The sequence below is a fragment of the Herpailurus yagouaroundi genome, unplaced genomic scaffold, assembly GCF_014898765.1.
Source record: "Herpailurus yagouaroundi ecotype Mexico unplaced genomic scaffold, PumYag 187, whole genome shotgun sequence".
Lineage (NCBI taxonomy): Eukaryota > Metazoa > Chordata > Mammalia > Carnivora > Felidae > Herpailurus > Herpailurus yagouaroundi.
The window spans coordinates 28471137-28487059 of record NW_024412418.1 but is presented as its reverse complement, the minus strand read 5'-3'; the positions used below and the strand labels follow the sequence as shown (position 1 = coordinate 28487059).

The 15923-nt window shown below is 36.6% G+C and overlaps 1 protein-coding gene across 6 annotated transcripts in view; it reads left to right on the top strand.

Moving 5' to 3' along the window:
* The window catches only part of ANO5 (anoctamin 5), a 91952-nt gene that overhangs the window by 18016 nt on the left and 58013 nt on the right, over nt 1-15923 (top strand). For 4 of the 6 annotated variants that reach the window (XM_040495618.1, XM_040495617.1, XM_040495614.1 and 1 more), the window contains exons 4-7: nt 7102-7143; nt 10095-10208; nt 13186-13254; nt 14611-14895. In XM_040495618.1, coding sequence (XP_040351552.1) covers nt 7102-7143; nt 10095-10208; nt 13186-13254; nt 14611-14895 — 510 coding nt within the window. The remainder of the gene's footprint in view (nt 1-7101; nt 7144-10094; nt 10209-13185; nt 13255-14610; nt 14896-15923) is intronic. The other 2 variants (XM_040495616.1, XM_040495615.1) reach the window with 1 other exon arrangement.

The following is a 15923-nucleotide window of genomic DNA, read 5'->3' as shown; positions in this document are numbered from 1 at the left end:
GTCTTGAGTTTAAATTTTTGCCCATCTGATAGTAAGATAGCTAGTGGCTGTTGGGAGCTCTTTCAGTTTGCCATGTATCTTAGTGTGGTTTAAATTTGTATTTCTCTCAATGAGTGAGATATTCACCTTATCCTATGTTGGTGGTCATTTTAATTTATTTTTCTGGATAAATCTGTTTATCGTATCTATTTTCTTGTCAAACTGTTAGTTTTTTTTCTTTTGTTTTTTTTTTTGGAGATGTTTACATATTTATTGTTATCCCCTTGCCTGAGATATGAGTTGCAAATACTTTCCCAGTTATGTCATATGCTAGTAATTAAAATTTGAGATTCCAAATGATTTTAAAGTGATTTATGATATTTCTTTTTTTATGATGACATTGTCTTTGGTTAAGCAAGAAGTTGTTAAAATTAAACAGTAAGCTTCTTCCTTAAATAAACTTTTTATTTTAGCACTGCAAGGTGCTCTCAGCTCATTTTATACTTTCCCTGCATCAGTCCTGGAATCAACTATTTCTCCAGGGAAATTTTTCTTTTCATGTCACAGATATGTCACAAAAGAACAATTTGTTTCAATCAGGGTCCTAGTGGCCATTTTCAGAGTAGGATAGTTTGGGGAGAGCTTAATGAAAAACTTATAAATATGGGGTGCTGAAGAATCCTGCTACGTATACATCTAGTAACCATGAGTCTGTTGTCATCTATAGAACTGAGGGAATAGAAAGAGAGCATCATGTACTGAAGACCTTGAGAGGCTCAATGACCTTCAGTGGAGGGATACAGCCTTCCTGAATCTGGCCTCCAGAAGGAAGTCACTCACTCTCTTCCTTCTCTCTAATCATATTTGGGAAACTAGAGGTCTGGGGAGCTCTTTCATATCTATACCGGCCATCCTCACAAGAAAAAGCCAGGTAGAGAGCTAAAGACAGCATCTGCTGGGATGAACCAAAAATATCCAGCAGAGTACATGTTTTCTTTTACACTATTAATGATTCTATAAATATAGAAGAATTAACATAATTTTACATTTTACTTGAAATAAAGTGGTCAACAGTGGATTTGGTTGAGTGGCTAGCTAAGAGGCTAGCTGAATTGCTAGAAGATACTAGAAGGACCCTAAAGCCATTAAATAGGAAAATTCAGAAATTCAGAAAAATTGGAAAAGCCATACCTAATAAAACTTGTCCCAAAGCAAATACCATCTGTGCTTGGGGGTATAATTTAATAAGTATTCAGAGTTTAATGAGGGATGGATGGAATTAGAAAGTCACACTAGGGACATGCTTTAGAAATAGTATACATGCCATTCACAGGTTCTGAAGGCGTCTGGGTCTTCTGACCAGACGTCTTCTGACGTCTGAAGGCGTCAACTTACATGGCACAGAAGCTACCTTTGAATAAATGGACCAGAACCAGTCAGTATAAATATGGCATAATATTTATAATTAGTCAATGTATATATTTAGATATGGTTACTCCAGGGCTCAGACATTTAATTTGCTATCCTGGCTTTAAATACCATTGATACACTGTAAACTCTCAAATTTAAGTTTCTCAATAGACATCTCTCCTGAAGTTAAGACTGAAATATCCAAGTGCTTTCCCGTCATATGCACTTGGATATCAAAAGATGTTTCAAGATTACTGTGTCTGAAATGTAATTTTTTTCTTTCTCATAAAAAAAATCTCCCTGGTGAAGTGTTTCATATTCCAGCTCCACACAGTCCAACCTTCTAGTTGTTCAAGCCAAACACTTTTTAAAAAATTATTATCTTAAATATTTATACATTACATACAATGAAACGCACTATTTTAAGTGTATGGTTTGGTGAGTTTTAACAAACCATAACAGTCAAGATACAGATTTCTATTACCTGCTGTTTCACCTCTGTTCTGGGCAACCAATGATTTGTTTTTTATTTGTTTCTAAAGTAGTATGTGAATGGAATCAGACTATAGGCTATTTTGTGTCTGGCTTCTTTTGTTTAGCATAATGTTGCTGAGATGCATCCAGAGCTTAAATGATACTGATATATTGAATCTTGTTGAACATATCTATAGTTTTTTTCTTTGATTTATTTTGTTTTATTGCTAAATAGTATTCCAATGTATGGATATGCCAAAATTTGTTTATCGATTCACCTGTTGATGGATATTTATGTTGTTCTCTGATTGGGGACAATTATAAGTAAAGCTGTTATGAACATACATGTAAGACATAATATAGTTTGAATAGATGTATATTTTAATTAATCTTGGTTAATTTGCTAAGAGTAAAATTTCTGGATCATATGAAAGCGTATGTATAACCTTATATGAGACGGCTGAACTATTTTGGAGAGTGGTTCTACCATTTTTCTTTCCTACCAGTAATGTATGAGAGTTCTACTTCTCTCTACCCTCACTGGAACCCTCTCCACCCTCAAATTTAGTAATCTAATGGAAGGTAGTGGTATCTTGTGATTTCAATTCTCATTTCCCTGATAAATGATGACGTTACACATCCTTTCTTGGGCTTGTTGGCCATTCATATATCTTCTTCTGTAAACTATCTGTTCAAATCTTTGTGTATTTTTAAAAGTCAAGGTCTGAATGTGAGACCCTTGTCAGCTGTTTTCATTGCAAATATTTTCTCCCAGTCTGTGACTTTACTTTTCATTTACTTAAAAATATCTTAACATATTTTAAATTCTATTATGTTTGGTAAAAACTTCCAAAGTTTTTCTCAGAAAAACCCCCCAAAACTAAAAGCAAAACTAAAAACAAAGAAAATGACTAAATGAGAGTGAACAGTGACATTATTTATCCCATTACTGTAGAAGGGAGTGTCTACTCCTTGGTGAAACTGACTGAGAAATTCAGACATTGAAATTTTGATTTTTTCCTGGCCATGTAAGACTGTCATCTTTTGTCGTTTTTCCTAGTGTTCTCATAAATTGGATTCTCTTTCTATGTGCAAATATCCATTTCCTTAAATTTTTTGCTGCATAACTAGTTGTTTCTCTGTGATTTCTATGTGCCTGGTCTTCAAGGAACAGTCTTAAAGCTTGGTGTTTCACTGTACATCTTTAAGGTCCACTGCAGGTATTTACAAATATTTCTGTGTCTGATTAATCCATCTGCTACTTTAAACTAGAAAAATAGGAAAGTTTTACATGGCTGTTTTTGTTTATTTTGAAGCTATAGTTTAAACATAGGAATATGTAGACCACAGAGGCTGGGAATATGAAACGCACTCCAAGCAATCTTATCCAGATGTGGTTACGTATAACTGGGGATTTTCCAAATTAACTTCCATTTACTAAATTGAAACCTACATCTAGAACATTAAAATGCAATAGAAGCTCAACATTCATTGAAGATTGAGACAAACATTTTTCAAGAAGGAGTATTTTACCAGTGTCTTAAGAAATTGCTGGTAGTTGACTTTTATTCCTTTTATTATTTTATGGTTGCTGGCTTCAAGGTTGCACAGCACTTACTAGCCAGCCTTTTGTGTACTTAGCCAGTTGTATGTCTTTAGTACCTTTTGCTGATAATTAACAGGATCTACCTGATAACATTAAAGATATGAGTACACAGTATTTGGCACAAAGAAATCAAGATATGCTAGCTACTGTTTAATTGCTGTGGTTCTGTTTAAATTTAGGACTTCTGTAGGGTCCACTCAGTAAGTAAGTTTTACAGTTTGTAGATTGAGTATCTACATCCTTAACATCGAGGGTTAATGTAGTTTTTAATGTGAAATCGAAGTCTCGAGCAACTGGACTTTTTCTTGCTTAGAAATTCACAGCATTGAATGGCTTGTGGTATTACAACTCCATGAATTATATTGATTTTCATTCTCTTACAATATATATTCTAGAAATGTCTATGATATTGGATTCCCCCCCACCCCACCCTGCTGTCTCACCAATGATCTAGTAGCTGAGACGGGAGCTGGAACCAGCAATCTCAGAAGTGCTGCCCTCTCTAGCACACTAAGTAGTGTGCATATTGGTCCGTGGCTGGTCTGTTGATGGTATTCAAAGGAGGAGTACGAGAAGAAAGAAATATATCAAGAGGACTACAGATGTGTGATACAAATTATGTATAATGAGAGGAAGATGCTATTGACACCCCCTACTATGTGGCATAATAATATAGGTGATCAACTCTCTTCCTAGAGAAAGGACTCTAAAGTGTCTTCTTACAAATAATTTAAAAAAATTTTTAATGTTTATTTAGTTTTGACAGAGAGAGACAGAGTATGAGCGGGGGAGGGGCAGAGAGAGAGGGAGACACAGAATCTGAAGCAGGCTCCAGGCTCTGAGCTGTCAACGCAGAGCCTGACACGGGGCTCGAACCCACAGACCGTGAGATCATGACCTGAGCCGAAGTCGGATGCTCAACTGACTGAACCACCCAGGTGCCCCAAAATTAGTTTACATTTAATGAATTGAAATTACATGGAGAAAACTATTTTTACAAAAAGTTTATAATATATGAAAATTTATTTTAATATTGTAGTATTATGAAAAAGGCAAGAAAATGTATATTAAAATTAATGATTTACTATACTAAAAAATTCAGTCAGTGCTTAGAGAAAACCAGAAATAAATACACCAAATAGTTACTAAGATTACAAGGAAATAGCAATGATTATAAAAATACCTATTCATTACTTTCAGCGTTGCCCACATTGTATTTATGTTTGTTTGTTTATTTATTTATTTATTTATTTATTTATTTATGTTATTTTTTTTAAATTTATTTTGAGAGAGAGAGAGAGTGCAAGAAGGGGCAAAGACAGTGAGAGAGAGAATCCCAAGCAGCCTCTGCACAATTAGTACCGAACCCAATGTGGGGCTTGAACTCATGAACTGTGAGATCATGACCTGAGCTAAAACTGAGTTGGCTGCTTAACTGACTGAGCCACCCAGGCACCCCGGGTGTTATCCATATTTTAATAAAAAGCAAACAATTTAGCACATGATGGAAATATTTAATAAAGCTATTCTATAATTTTAGTCGGTAGAATGTTAATTTTATCTTTTTGTAATCAATCCTTTGGTGGTTTATTGATCTTTTAACATATTTAAAATCAAGTTTAAAAAATATTAAATATTGAGTCAGTATGTTTCACAACCAGCTGCTGGTATTGATCCCATTGTTTTTTTTGTTTTTCAAATATTTTTTTAAAGTTTATTTATCGAGGAGGGGGAGGGACAGAGAAGAGAGAGACGATCAGTTCTGCATATTGTCAGCGCAGAGCCCAACGCAGGGCTCGGACTCACAAACTGGGAAATCATGACCTGAGCTGAAACCAAGAGTCAGACACTTAACCAACTGAGCCACCCAGGCACCCTGATCCCATTGGCTTTTATATCATGAAGATATCATATGATTTTGGAAAGCTGCAAACTAACTTGATATTAGATGTATTGATTACAGAAGGCTTTTTAGCACTCATCTAAGTAACTTTTTAACCCTGCACTCTTAATAGCTCTTGAATATATGGTATCTAGTTAATTCATGACCCTATGGCCAACTTATTCTTTAGGCACAGTAAGCACAGTGCCTTCTAGGACCCAGGATACTTTTTGAAGCCCATGGAAATGTTTTAATTTTAATTTCTTTTAAAATCAAAATTAAAGAAACAAAAAAAAATCACCCCATAAGTATAATCGTGTGTGTGTGTATGAATATATATATTCATTTATTTCTTTTTAAATTGATAAAAACAATTTAATGGAGAAAGGAGCACACAGAAAGCAAATAGGCCAGACAGAACCCATGAAAGTCATAATGTGGACCTTCTTGGCCCCTTAGTGTATAACTCTTTCCTTTCCCTTCATGATTCTGTAATGAACTGAGGAAAAACATCTGAGAATAACAGTAACTTGTGGACCTCATGAAAGATTCCAAGAAAATCAAAGTGCTAAGATGAAAAATTTCAGCCCAGGAGAAAAATACGGTGTAAAATACACTTTATGCAGTGACCAACATCCATCTTGTGTCTGTTTGCTCTAAGCAACAGCAGTATTAACTCGTCTATGCAGAGTAGGTTCTCAGGTTATGGAGCAGGGATTTTTCATCCAGTAGTCACCACTGCTTAGGGCTCTAGCTTATTTTATGAAAACAACAGGTTCAGCAAAACTTTCCATGACAGGAACTAAAACTTTTTTTTTTTTCAACGTTTATTTATTTTTGGGACAGAGAGAGACAGAGCATGAACGGGGGAGGGGCAGAGAGAGAGGGAGACACAGAATTGGAAACAGGCTCCAGGCTCTGAGCCATCAGCCCAGAGCCTGACGCGGGGCTCGAACTCACGGACCGCGAGATCGTGACCTGGCTGAAGTCGGACGCTTAACCGACTGCGCCACCCAGGCGCCCCAGGAACTAAAACTTTTAATTGATAATTTTATTAGGTTATTTATCATTTCATTATAGTATAAAATACACACAGTACTTGCCTTTTTGTGGCATTATTTGGTTTTCTTTCAAATATTATTGATTTTCCCAGATGTTTTTCGGTACTTGCCTTGGGTGTCTTAAAAATAATGGTCACCGTAACTGAAGATTGAAGACAGCTTAGCATTTAACTGAATGAGCTCCCCTTTCCTTCCCCCAGTATTTTGGGAGGCTGTGAAATATTGTCTGCTATTAGGTGAACCTTCTATACCATACAGTATAATTGTAGTAATTTTAGTAGTAATTTTCTTCTCCTGATGTATATGGGCATACTTAACTGATTACATATTTTACTTTACATTTCCCTTTTTCTCATGTTTTCCTTCATTATTTTTTTTCTCTCTCCTTTCTTCCTTAATTCAGTTCCACTTAACGTTATGGTATAAAGAACTTAGGGAAATTTACTTTGCTGTCTCTTTTATTCCCCTTTCCTTTATTCTTCATTGTTTTCTTCCTATATTCGTTCTTCTTTCCTTCTTGCCAGCTTCTCCCACCCTGCATCTGTAAATATCACACACACACACACACACACACACACACACACCCCTGAGTAATCATACTGAAGATTTGTGTCTTTGTGTGTCTGTTTTTTGGAAATCTTTTCTTTACTCTGGCAGGATTTGCTAACTTTCTGTTGATTGTTTCACAGTCTGCAAAGCGATACAATTTGTTCCTGAAGCGACGTCTTTTGGTAAAAAAGCGCTGAATGCTGCTGCTTACGCTTTGGATGGCTGCAGTAGTAGCCCCAGTCCTTTTTATTCCAGTGTATACTATTGATTTGTGGGGACTTTGTCACTGATTCCCAGTCTCAGGCAATTGAGATTTTAGAATGGTGATTCTTAATTCTGTTTGGATCTGATTAAAGCTGTAGATGCTCTTTCTAAAAAATGTATACGTGTGTCTATCTATATACATATAATTTATATATATTATATATATTTGCTGTGTATAGATATATATTACATATATGTAATGTATATATTTGATATATAATATATTTTTTATATTTGCATATAAACACACATATATATTATATACATATACACACATATACAGACAATTTACCTACAGTTTTAGAATTTATGAACTCCTAGTGGGAATCCTGGACTAGGAACCTCAGAATAACTTACCTCATTCAAAGAAAATCCACCCAGATGTTCACCCATTATACACTGGAATTTCTAAGAGCAAATCAAATATAAACACAGACACATACACACATGGCAAAATGTTATCTTTATGTCATGCCTTGAGCAAAACAAAAGAATGATGTTTTTTAATAGCCTTCAGTTATATGTAACAGAGTTATCAAGTTTTTCTCCCCTCATTTGCTTCAATCAGTTTTTTGTTAACAGTACTAAGACAGGTACGTCATGGTGATCTACAAGGTTGCCAGTGATTTCTCCATCTGATTTAAAATGTTTGTTTATTTTTGAGAGGGAGAGAGAGCAGGGTAGGGGCGGAGAGGGTGGGGGAAAGAATTTAGGAAGTGGGCTCTGAGCTGACAGCAGAGAGCCTGATGTGGGGCTCAAACTCATGAACCATGAGATCATGACCTGAGCTGAAGTTGATACTTAACCGACTGAGCCACCCAGGCAAGCCGATTTCTCCATATTTTTAAGCAATTTACTCTTTATATTAGGACACAGCATAATGAGAGAAGTTTGGGTTTTCCTAGGTAGCATCTGGCTTTCAGAAGTATATATACCCATTTTGACTGAACACTGAGAAAACTAATTGTTTTGGGGGTTACTTTGTTTACTAAGAGTCAAATACTCTGCGTGTGATTTTTTTGTTGACTTCAATGTGCATGACTTCTGTCATCAGAACTTCTCTTTGTGGACTTAGATTTAGTTTGCCCAAACAATAAAAACACTTGTAAATGTATATTGTTTTAAAAATAATCTCTCCCAGGGGCACCTGGATGCCACAGTGGATGGAACATGCAACCCTTGATCTCTGGGCTGTGAGCCTACTTAAAAAACCATGCAAATTTTGGCTGTCACAGATTTTGCTTTGAGAGCAAAGGGATTATTAGGATTTTTACCTCTAATTTTTTGCTTTGATTATATTTAGTCTAATTAGTCTTTTATTTCCTGCCCCAAGTCCATGAGTTTTGGTGAATTTCACAAACTATGTTAATATTATGATGATTTACAAGAGCTCAAATGACTTTTTTTTAATTTTGTTTCCTTTTTCTTTTTGTAGTGAGTTGTAAATCAAGGGGTAACAGGAAAATAGTTTGAGTTTTCTCAGGTTCTTTTACTTTGTTTTAGGCAAAAGGAGATGATTATGCATCTTTTGGTTAGATGCAGAGAACTCAGACATAGTATTTGAATTACTATTTTCTATATTTACTGTCTAGACTCCCTGGATGTGTTTTTTTTTTTGCTCATTTTCCCACTCGTTTCTTTCTGTGCATTAGGAGCTACTTCTTCCTGAAACATATCAGCTATGCCTTCACATAGATAAAATACAGTTCTATTTTTCATAGAACACACTTCAAACATGAGATTTTTGTCTTATTATACATGACTGTTGTACATCCATTCTTTTTTAGGGGAAGTCTCCCTGGCTTGAGTTGGGTGAAAAACAGCATAGAATACCATAACAGAAACTCATAAACTAACACAAATAGCAGTTACAAAAACAAAACATCCCGTTCTCCATTCACAGGTTAGTGGAAGCAATTGGAAAGTTGCCAGTGTTAAGTTATAACTGCGTCACAGGGTTAGAGAGATCACTAACATCCACTACATCATTTGTTTGCGTCAGTCTAAGTATTAGATATATCTGGGCTATTTGAAGTATTACGTATTACACATTACTTATAAACTCTGAGGAAGGCCACATCAGTCAAACGTGAAATCTCTTCTTCTAAAGCTCTCTAGTGTTTTTGTAGTTCTGAAAGGAAAGGAATTAATGAAATATACAACATGTGAATGCTGAATTTGTCAGTTTGACTATTCCACTGAGAGAATTGATAACATCCGATTTTAACCAAAGATGGACTCGGGCTCACGTAGGGATCAGAATTGAAAGGAGATCTGCATGAGCATTTACGTGCAGTAAACCCAGCTGGCAAGCTATCTGCTTTCTGATTTTTAACTGCACTTTGATTTTACTTTAACCCTTCAGAAGTTGAATTAGAAAGTGGCAATTTTATGAAAACAGAGAAGCATTAGTCATAAGTTAATTTTCTTAGAATGAGATTCATTAATTGGTCGGTAATTAATTCCACCCCAAAGCAGTGTGTGAACATGAATTATTTGTCCGACTCATTGGCATGTTATTTAATGAAGCTAACAAGTCTCTATGCATATAACAAAATATGCATTTTGGGATCCATGTATCCATGTGTTCATTTTATACATTGGTATAATTGCACCATTTTTGTTGTGTGTGCATGTAGTTAAATGCTTACCTTCATCTTGAGCCTTCCTGGTATATGTATATATCTTCCCTATGGAAGTTCACTTTCCAAAATGAGCATAATCTTCTGTTGGTGAAAACTCTGGCTATTTGTCTTTACCCGCCAATTCAGGATTGAAACAAATTAGACCAAATGTCAGCTAATTCATTTCATGTTTTTGCCATTTGAAAATAACAACTGGAAAGTTGTGTCATTTCTGTCTCCTACAGTTTAAAAAAGATGAACAAAGCAAAGATTCTATCTTCTTCCGAGATGGGATTAGGCAAATTGATTTTGTGCTCTCCTATGTTGATGATTTAAAGAAAGAAGCAGACCCCAAGGCGGTAAGTACTTGAGGGAAGAGAAACTGGGAATCCTTAAAAGAAACACTTCCTGTAGCTCATCAGGGTTGTTCCCATTGAATTAAGCTGTAGAGGTCAGAGGCCTCTGAAGTGTTATTGAAAGCTAAGACTGAGGGAGATTAGAAAACAGGCCTAATAATGGATTGGATTGGATTGGATGTGTAAAGTCAATTTGTTTTTTGGGGTTTTTTTTTTTTTTGGACATCTTGAACATCACCTTCTTTTTCTTCTCCCGAGTGACTGGGAGTATGTATATTGTTTACATAGCTCCACAATATTAAACGTGACCTCCAAAATTTGAGGTGTGTGTCTGAATATAATATTTATTTTCACTTTGAAAATGTATGGCTAATCCAGGCCATCTGAAATGTCCTCCACATTGTGCTCTATTCCTTATCCTGTTTTCTTTTCATTATAACCCATCACTTTCTGAACTTGTGTATATGTTGTTTAACTTGTTTGCTGTGTGTCCAACACCCTAAATTAAGTTCATGAGACCAAGGACTTTGTCCTGTTCACTGCTGTGTACCCAAATGCCTAAAACAGTGTGGTTGCAGCATAGTGGATGCTCAAGAAATAATTATATTTGAAATAATGAATTAATACATTAATCCATATGTGTAAGTGTGTACACACACATTTACTAACATCCTTACCTAGGAAATAAATGTCATATAAAATAAACATAAAAGAACAACGGATATTATCCCCATAAGACCCTGTCCCTTTCTTCCACACTTTCCCTGGAAACCCTTCCATCAAGCCCCTGAAATTCACTCATTTGTCATCATTTTCTTTTTCTCTGCATGTCCGCCTGTAACTGGGCTCTTCACTGAGTTCCCTGCATTCTCCAAGTGTCCTCTCAGGTGATGGTTGCCTTTTTCTGGAGATGGGCAAATGCCTGCTCCGCCCTCCTTATATCTCATTGTTGATTACAGGCAGCTCTCCCTACCTCATCCCTAAAATTCCTGAGCTTTTATTCTTCTCACATTAATTATTGCCCTGCCTTACTGCTGTCATTAATGTGTCCCTGGGTCTTCCTTTCATTTCTCAACAGTTTGAGCCCTTGGTTCATTATCATTCTCTTCACCAATACTCCTTAAATTATTGATTATTGAAATTCATACATCGATGACTATTTTATTTACAAAATTTTTTTAAAATCTGTGTTTATTTTTGAGAGAGAGAGAGAGAGAGAGAGAGAGAGAGACAGAGCACGAGAAGGGGAGGAGCAGAGAGAGAGGGAGATGCAGATTCTGAAGCACTTTCCAGGTTCTGAGCTGTCAGCACAGAGCCGACGTGGGGCTTGAACTCACAAAAGCAAGTTCATGACCTGAGCCGAAGTCAGACTCTTACCTGACTGAGCCACCCAGGCGCCCCAGTGACTATTCTAGCATCCTGGCTCTCTTCCTTGAACTCCCCTTTCCATTTATCTTAGTTTCTTGCTCAGCCATTCACTTCCCTAGAACTTGTCATTATTGATAACTGCAAAAATATTTTTGAATGAATTAGAGTTTTTCCTAGAATGATGTGGTTCAGGTTCAACTATACCCCTCTCTTGTTTTTTTATGGCTGTGTCAATTAAGCTTGTTCAGATAAATGAGTAGATTGGAATAGAAAGATTATCGTTTATGCAGTTTTAATCTTTTTTAGACACCTGAGTTATATCCCCAAATTACAGTGATGTATCATAAAAGTAGTGTTTAATGACCCATCACCTAGTAATCCTGTTAGCTCTTCAGTTTTGGCAGTCATGTTACTTGCAAAAGCATTTGTTACTATAATGAAAAGAGTGGTTCACTTTCTCAGTTCTGATAAGAGATAACAGTAATTTGAATGCCTAAGTCCTTTTTTTTTTTTTTTTTTTTTGGTTTTCTGGAAGTTTGCAGTCTACCTCCCTCTAGTAATGTGAAAGAAGGGCAATTATGAAAGGAAATTCTGTACCACTGTCATAGGCCTGTGCTCATATGTGGCAAACTTTGCAAGTAGGGGAAAAACACCTTAAATTATCTTTTACTCTTTCTTATAAACTTTAAGATATATCAAGGTAGACCTATCCATTTGAAGATAGGCATTCTATAATACCATAATAACATATTTTAAAATTTCATTTACTATAAAATTCTTCAGACTTAGGTAATAATGAAAGCCAAAAAAAAAAATTTCAACAATCAATGCATTCTTTTAAAGCCCACAAGTAATGATTGTTTTAACTTAATCTAATTTAATTAAATTAATTAATTTTTTTTTTTTTCTAAGTGAAGCTATTCTTTTCTTCAGCATTAGAAAGTTATAATGAGGGGCATGTGGGTGGCTTAGACGGTTGAGCGGCCTACTCTTGATTTCGGCTCAGGTCATGATCTCAATAGTTGTGAGATCAAGCCCTGTGTCGGACTCCACGCTGAGCATGGGGTCTGCTTGGGATTCTCTCTCTCTCTCTCTCTCTCTCTCTCTCTCTCTCTCTCTCTCTCTTTCTTCCTCTGCCCCTTTCCCCTGCTCACACACACTCTCTCTCTCTTCTCTCTCTCTCTCTCAAAAGATAAAATCAAATTAAAAACTCACAATGATATTTTGGCTTAAATTTGAATTAAATATATCCTTTCTTTTTAAGAGTGTTCATGTGTTTCTAATACTGAGTCCTCCCGACCAAGGGCATGACAGGTCTCTCTACTTATCTAGTTTTTTAAACTGTTATTTAGTAAAGTTCTATACATACTTTCAAATAGCAGTCCTGCACATTTCCTGGAAATTATTCCTAAATATTTTGGATTTTTATAGTTATATTGTGAATTTTAGTACAGACGAAAAGCAGGACATGGTGCTGAGATGGGGGTAATGTATAAAGGACTTTTATATACAAGCATGGGAGGGGCAGAGCACCATCTGGAATAACGAGTCTGTTTATCACGGGGCAAATAAAAGTGTTCTGTATAATTCTACCAATTTTTTTTTCCCTTAGGAAAGGAGAAAAGAATTTGAACAAAATCTCAGAAAAACAGGTCTTGAGTTGGAAATTGAAGACAAAAGGGTAAGTGTAGCTGTTAATTTGTACCAGAGTCTTGGTGTTTTAAGCAATTGTTTTCTTCTGTTACGGCCTTTGACCAAATAGACTTTGTGTTTGAGAGCAATAGAATAGTTTTTTTGGCTACTGTTATCTGGATGGTAGGGCATATGGTCTTCCTGGTAAAGAAGTAGGTCAAGGATATGTATATAAGACAATGAGCAGACACTGAAAAAAATAGACATAATTCCATTCAGGATACAAAGAAAGTGAAGATATGGTTCTTGTTTCCTATCTCTCATTTTTTTTAATATGAAATTTATTGTCAAATTGGTTTCCATACAACACCCAGTGCGCATCCCAACAGGTGCCCTCCTCAATGCCCATCACCCACTTTCCCCTCCCTCCCACCCCTCCCCCCCATCAACCCTCAGTTTATTCTCATTTTTTAAGAGTCTCTTAAGGTTTGGCTCCCTCCCTCTCTAACTTTTTTTTTTTTCCCTTCCCCTCTCCCATGGTCTGGAGAGTGTTATGCTAAGTGAAATAAGCCATACAGAGAAAGACAGATACCATCTGTTTTCACTCTTATGTGGATCCTGAGAATCATATCTCTCATTTTGAAGGCTGTCCATAATCTGGCACTCTAACTAGTTAACCTGGCCATCATCTGCATACCCACTACTTAAGCCAAGACAACTTTCTTTGCTCATGAATATGGCAAATTCTTTTATTTATTTATTTTTAATGTCTTGCCATCTATTGGTTTTCTAGAATTTCCTTCAAAATGTTTTTTTTTTAATTTTTTAAGCTTATTATTATTATTATTTTGAGAAAGAGCAGGAGGGAGAACAAGAGAGTGTGCACAAGCAGGGGAAGGGCAGAGAGAGAGAGGGAGAGAGAGAATCCAAAACAGGCTCCACACTGTCAGCACAGATCCCAATGTGGGGCCTGAACTCACGAACTGTGAGATCATGACTGGAGCTGAAGTCGGACGCTTAACCAACTGAGCCATCCAGGCACCCCCTGAATTTTATTGTTAAAAATATTCTTTGTCTCTATCACACACATGCGCACACACACACTCACACACACACACTCACACACACACACACACACACACACACACACACACACACACCATGTATACATATACATACATACATATATGTAAGTGTAATAATACAGATACACGTTTTGAGCATTTGTTCCTCTGAAAATTTTGCTGAAAAGTTTCAATAAATTGAAAGTGCTGTGACATCTGTGATTTGTTCAAGTTGTCATAAAATTTTGTGTCTTTACTCAGTTCGGTAACAAGTAAATACTCAGTTCGGTAACAAGTAAATCGGTATGCTTCCTGTTATCTTTGCCTTCTTTTTTCTACAGAACTCTGAAGATGGAAAGACGTATTTTGTCAAGATCCATGCCCCTTGGGAGGTCCTAGTTACTTATGCTGAAGTGTTGGGAATCAAGATGCCTATTAAGGAGAGTGATATTCCTCTGCCTGAGAATATCCCATTCAGCTGTATGCTTGAGCCTCTGAAGCTCCCAAAGAATGTGAAGCACCCTCATCCTGAATATTTCACTGCCCAATTCACCAGACATCGGCAGGAACTCTTCCTCATTGAAGACAAATCAAGCTTCTTTCCGTCCTCATCAAGAAACAGAATTGTAGGTAGAGAAGACCTTTGAGCACATCCCTTCAAGTGAGGCTTGTGTATCTGCACGTGCTAGTATACATCAATGCTATGTCTGCACCGGGTTTGTGCATACATTTTGATAAGTACTGGGTGCTACTGAGCAGGTTCGAAGGTCCACCTGGACTGCTTAAACCTGTTCACATACGGACTTCTCAAACTGTTGTTTACACGTGAAAGGGTGACAGTGTGGGCACAGTCAAGACGGATGCTTTGTGCAATATCGGGAAAAGTTCTTAACGAACAGCCAGAGCTTCGGTTTTATTGGTTCTTTGCAAAATGGTTTTATAATCTTAGAGTAGTTTTATAAATTCAGTACATAGCAGGAGGAATATTGGTCATTCCAAATGGAAATGGAATTTTAAATTTTCTTTGTATATCGATAGCATTTGAGAAACCTCAAAACTTTTTCCTTTCATTTAAAACCATTTTCAGGGGCGCCTGGGTGGCGCAGTCGGTTAAGCGTCCGACTTCAGCCAGGTCACGATCTCACGGTCCGTGAGTTCGAGCCCCGCGTCGGGCTCTGGGCTGATGGCTCAGAGCCTGGAGCCTGTTTCCGATTCTGTGTCTCCCTCTCTCTCTGCCCCTCCCCTGTTCATGCTCTGTCTCTCTCTGTCCCAAAAATAAATAAACGTTGAAAAAAAAAATAAATAAAACCATTTTCAATCATGGATAATATTTCCTCCCCATTTGTAGTCAATAAGACTTTTAAGTTTCCTATGAAGATCCTCTCTGTAAAGAATCATGCTTTCTGAGTCACTGCTTCTTCATGTTAAGATAGGAATAAAGTCTAGGTTTGCCTAGAAAATTAAATGAGTTAAGGTATGAAAGGCTTCGATACCTGGAATATACTAGGTGCTCAGGAAGTGTTAGGTGTTATTATTATTATTTACCTGACTTGAGCGGGGGAAGAAAGTAATGTTCCTTTTTGCTCTGACCCTCCTCCCTGTTGCCTACTAATGTGATCACCAGGGTCTTTTTTTTTTTTTTTTTTTTTTTTTT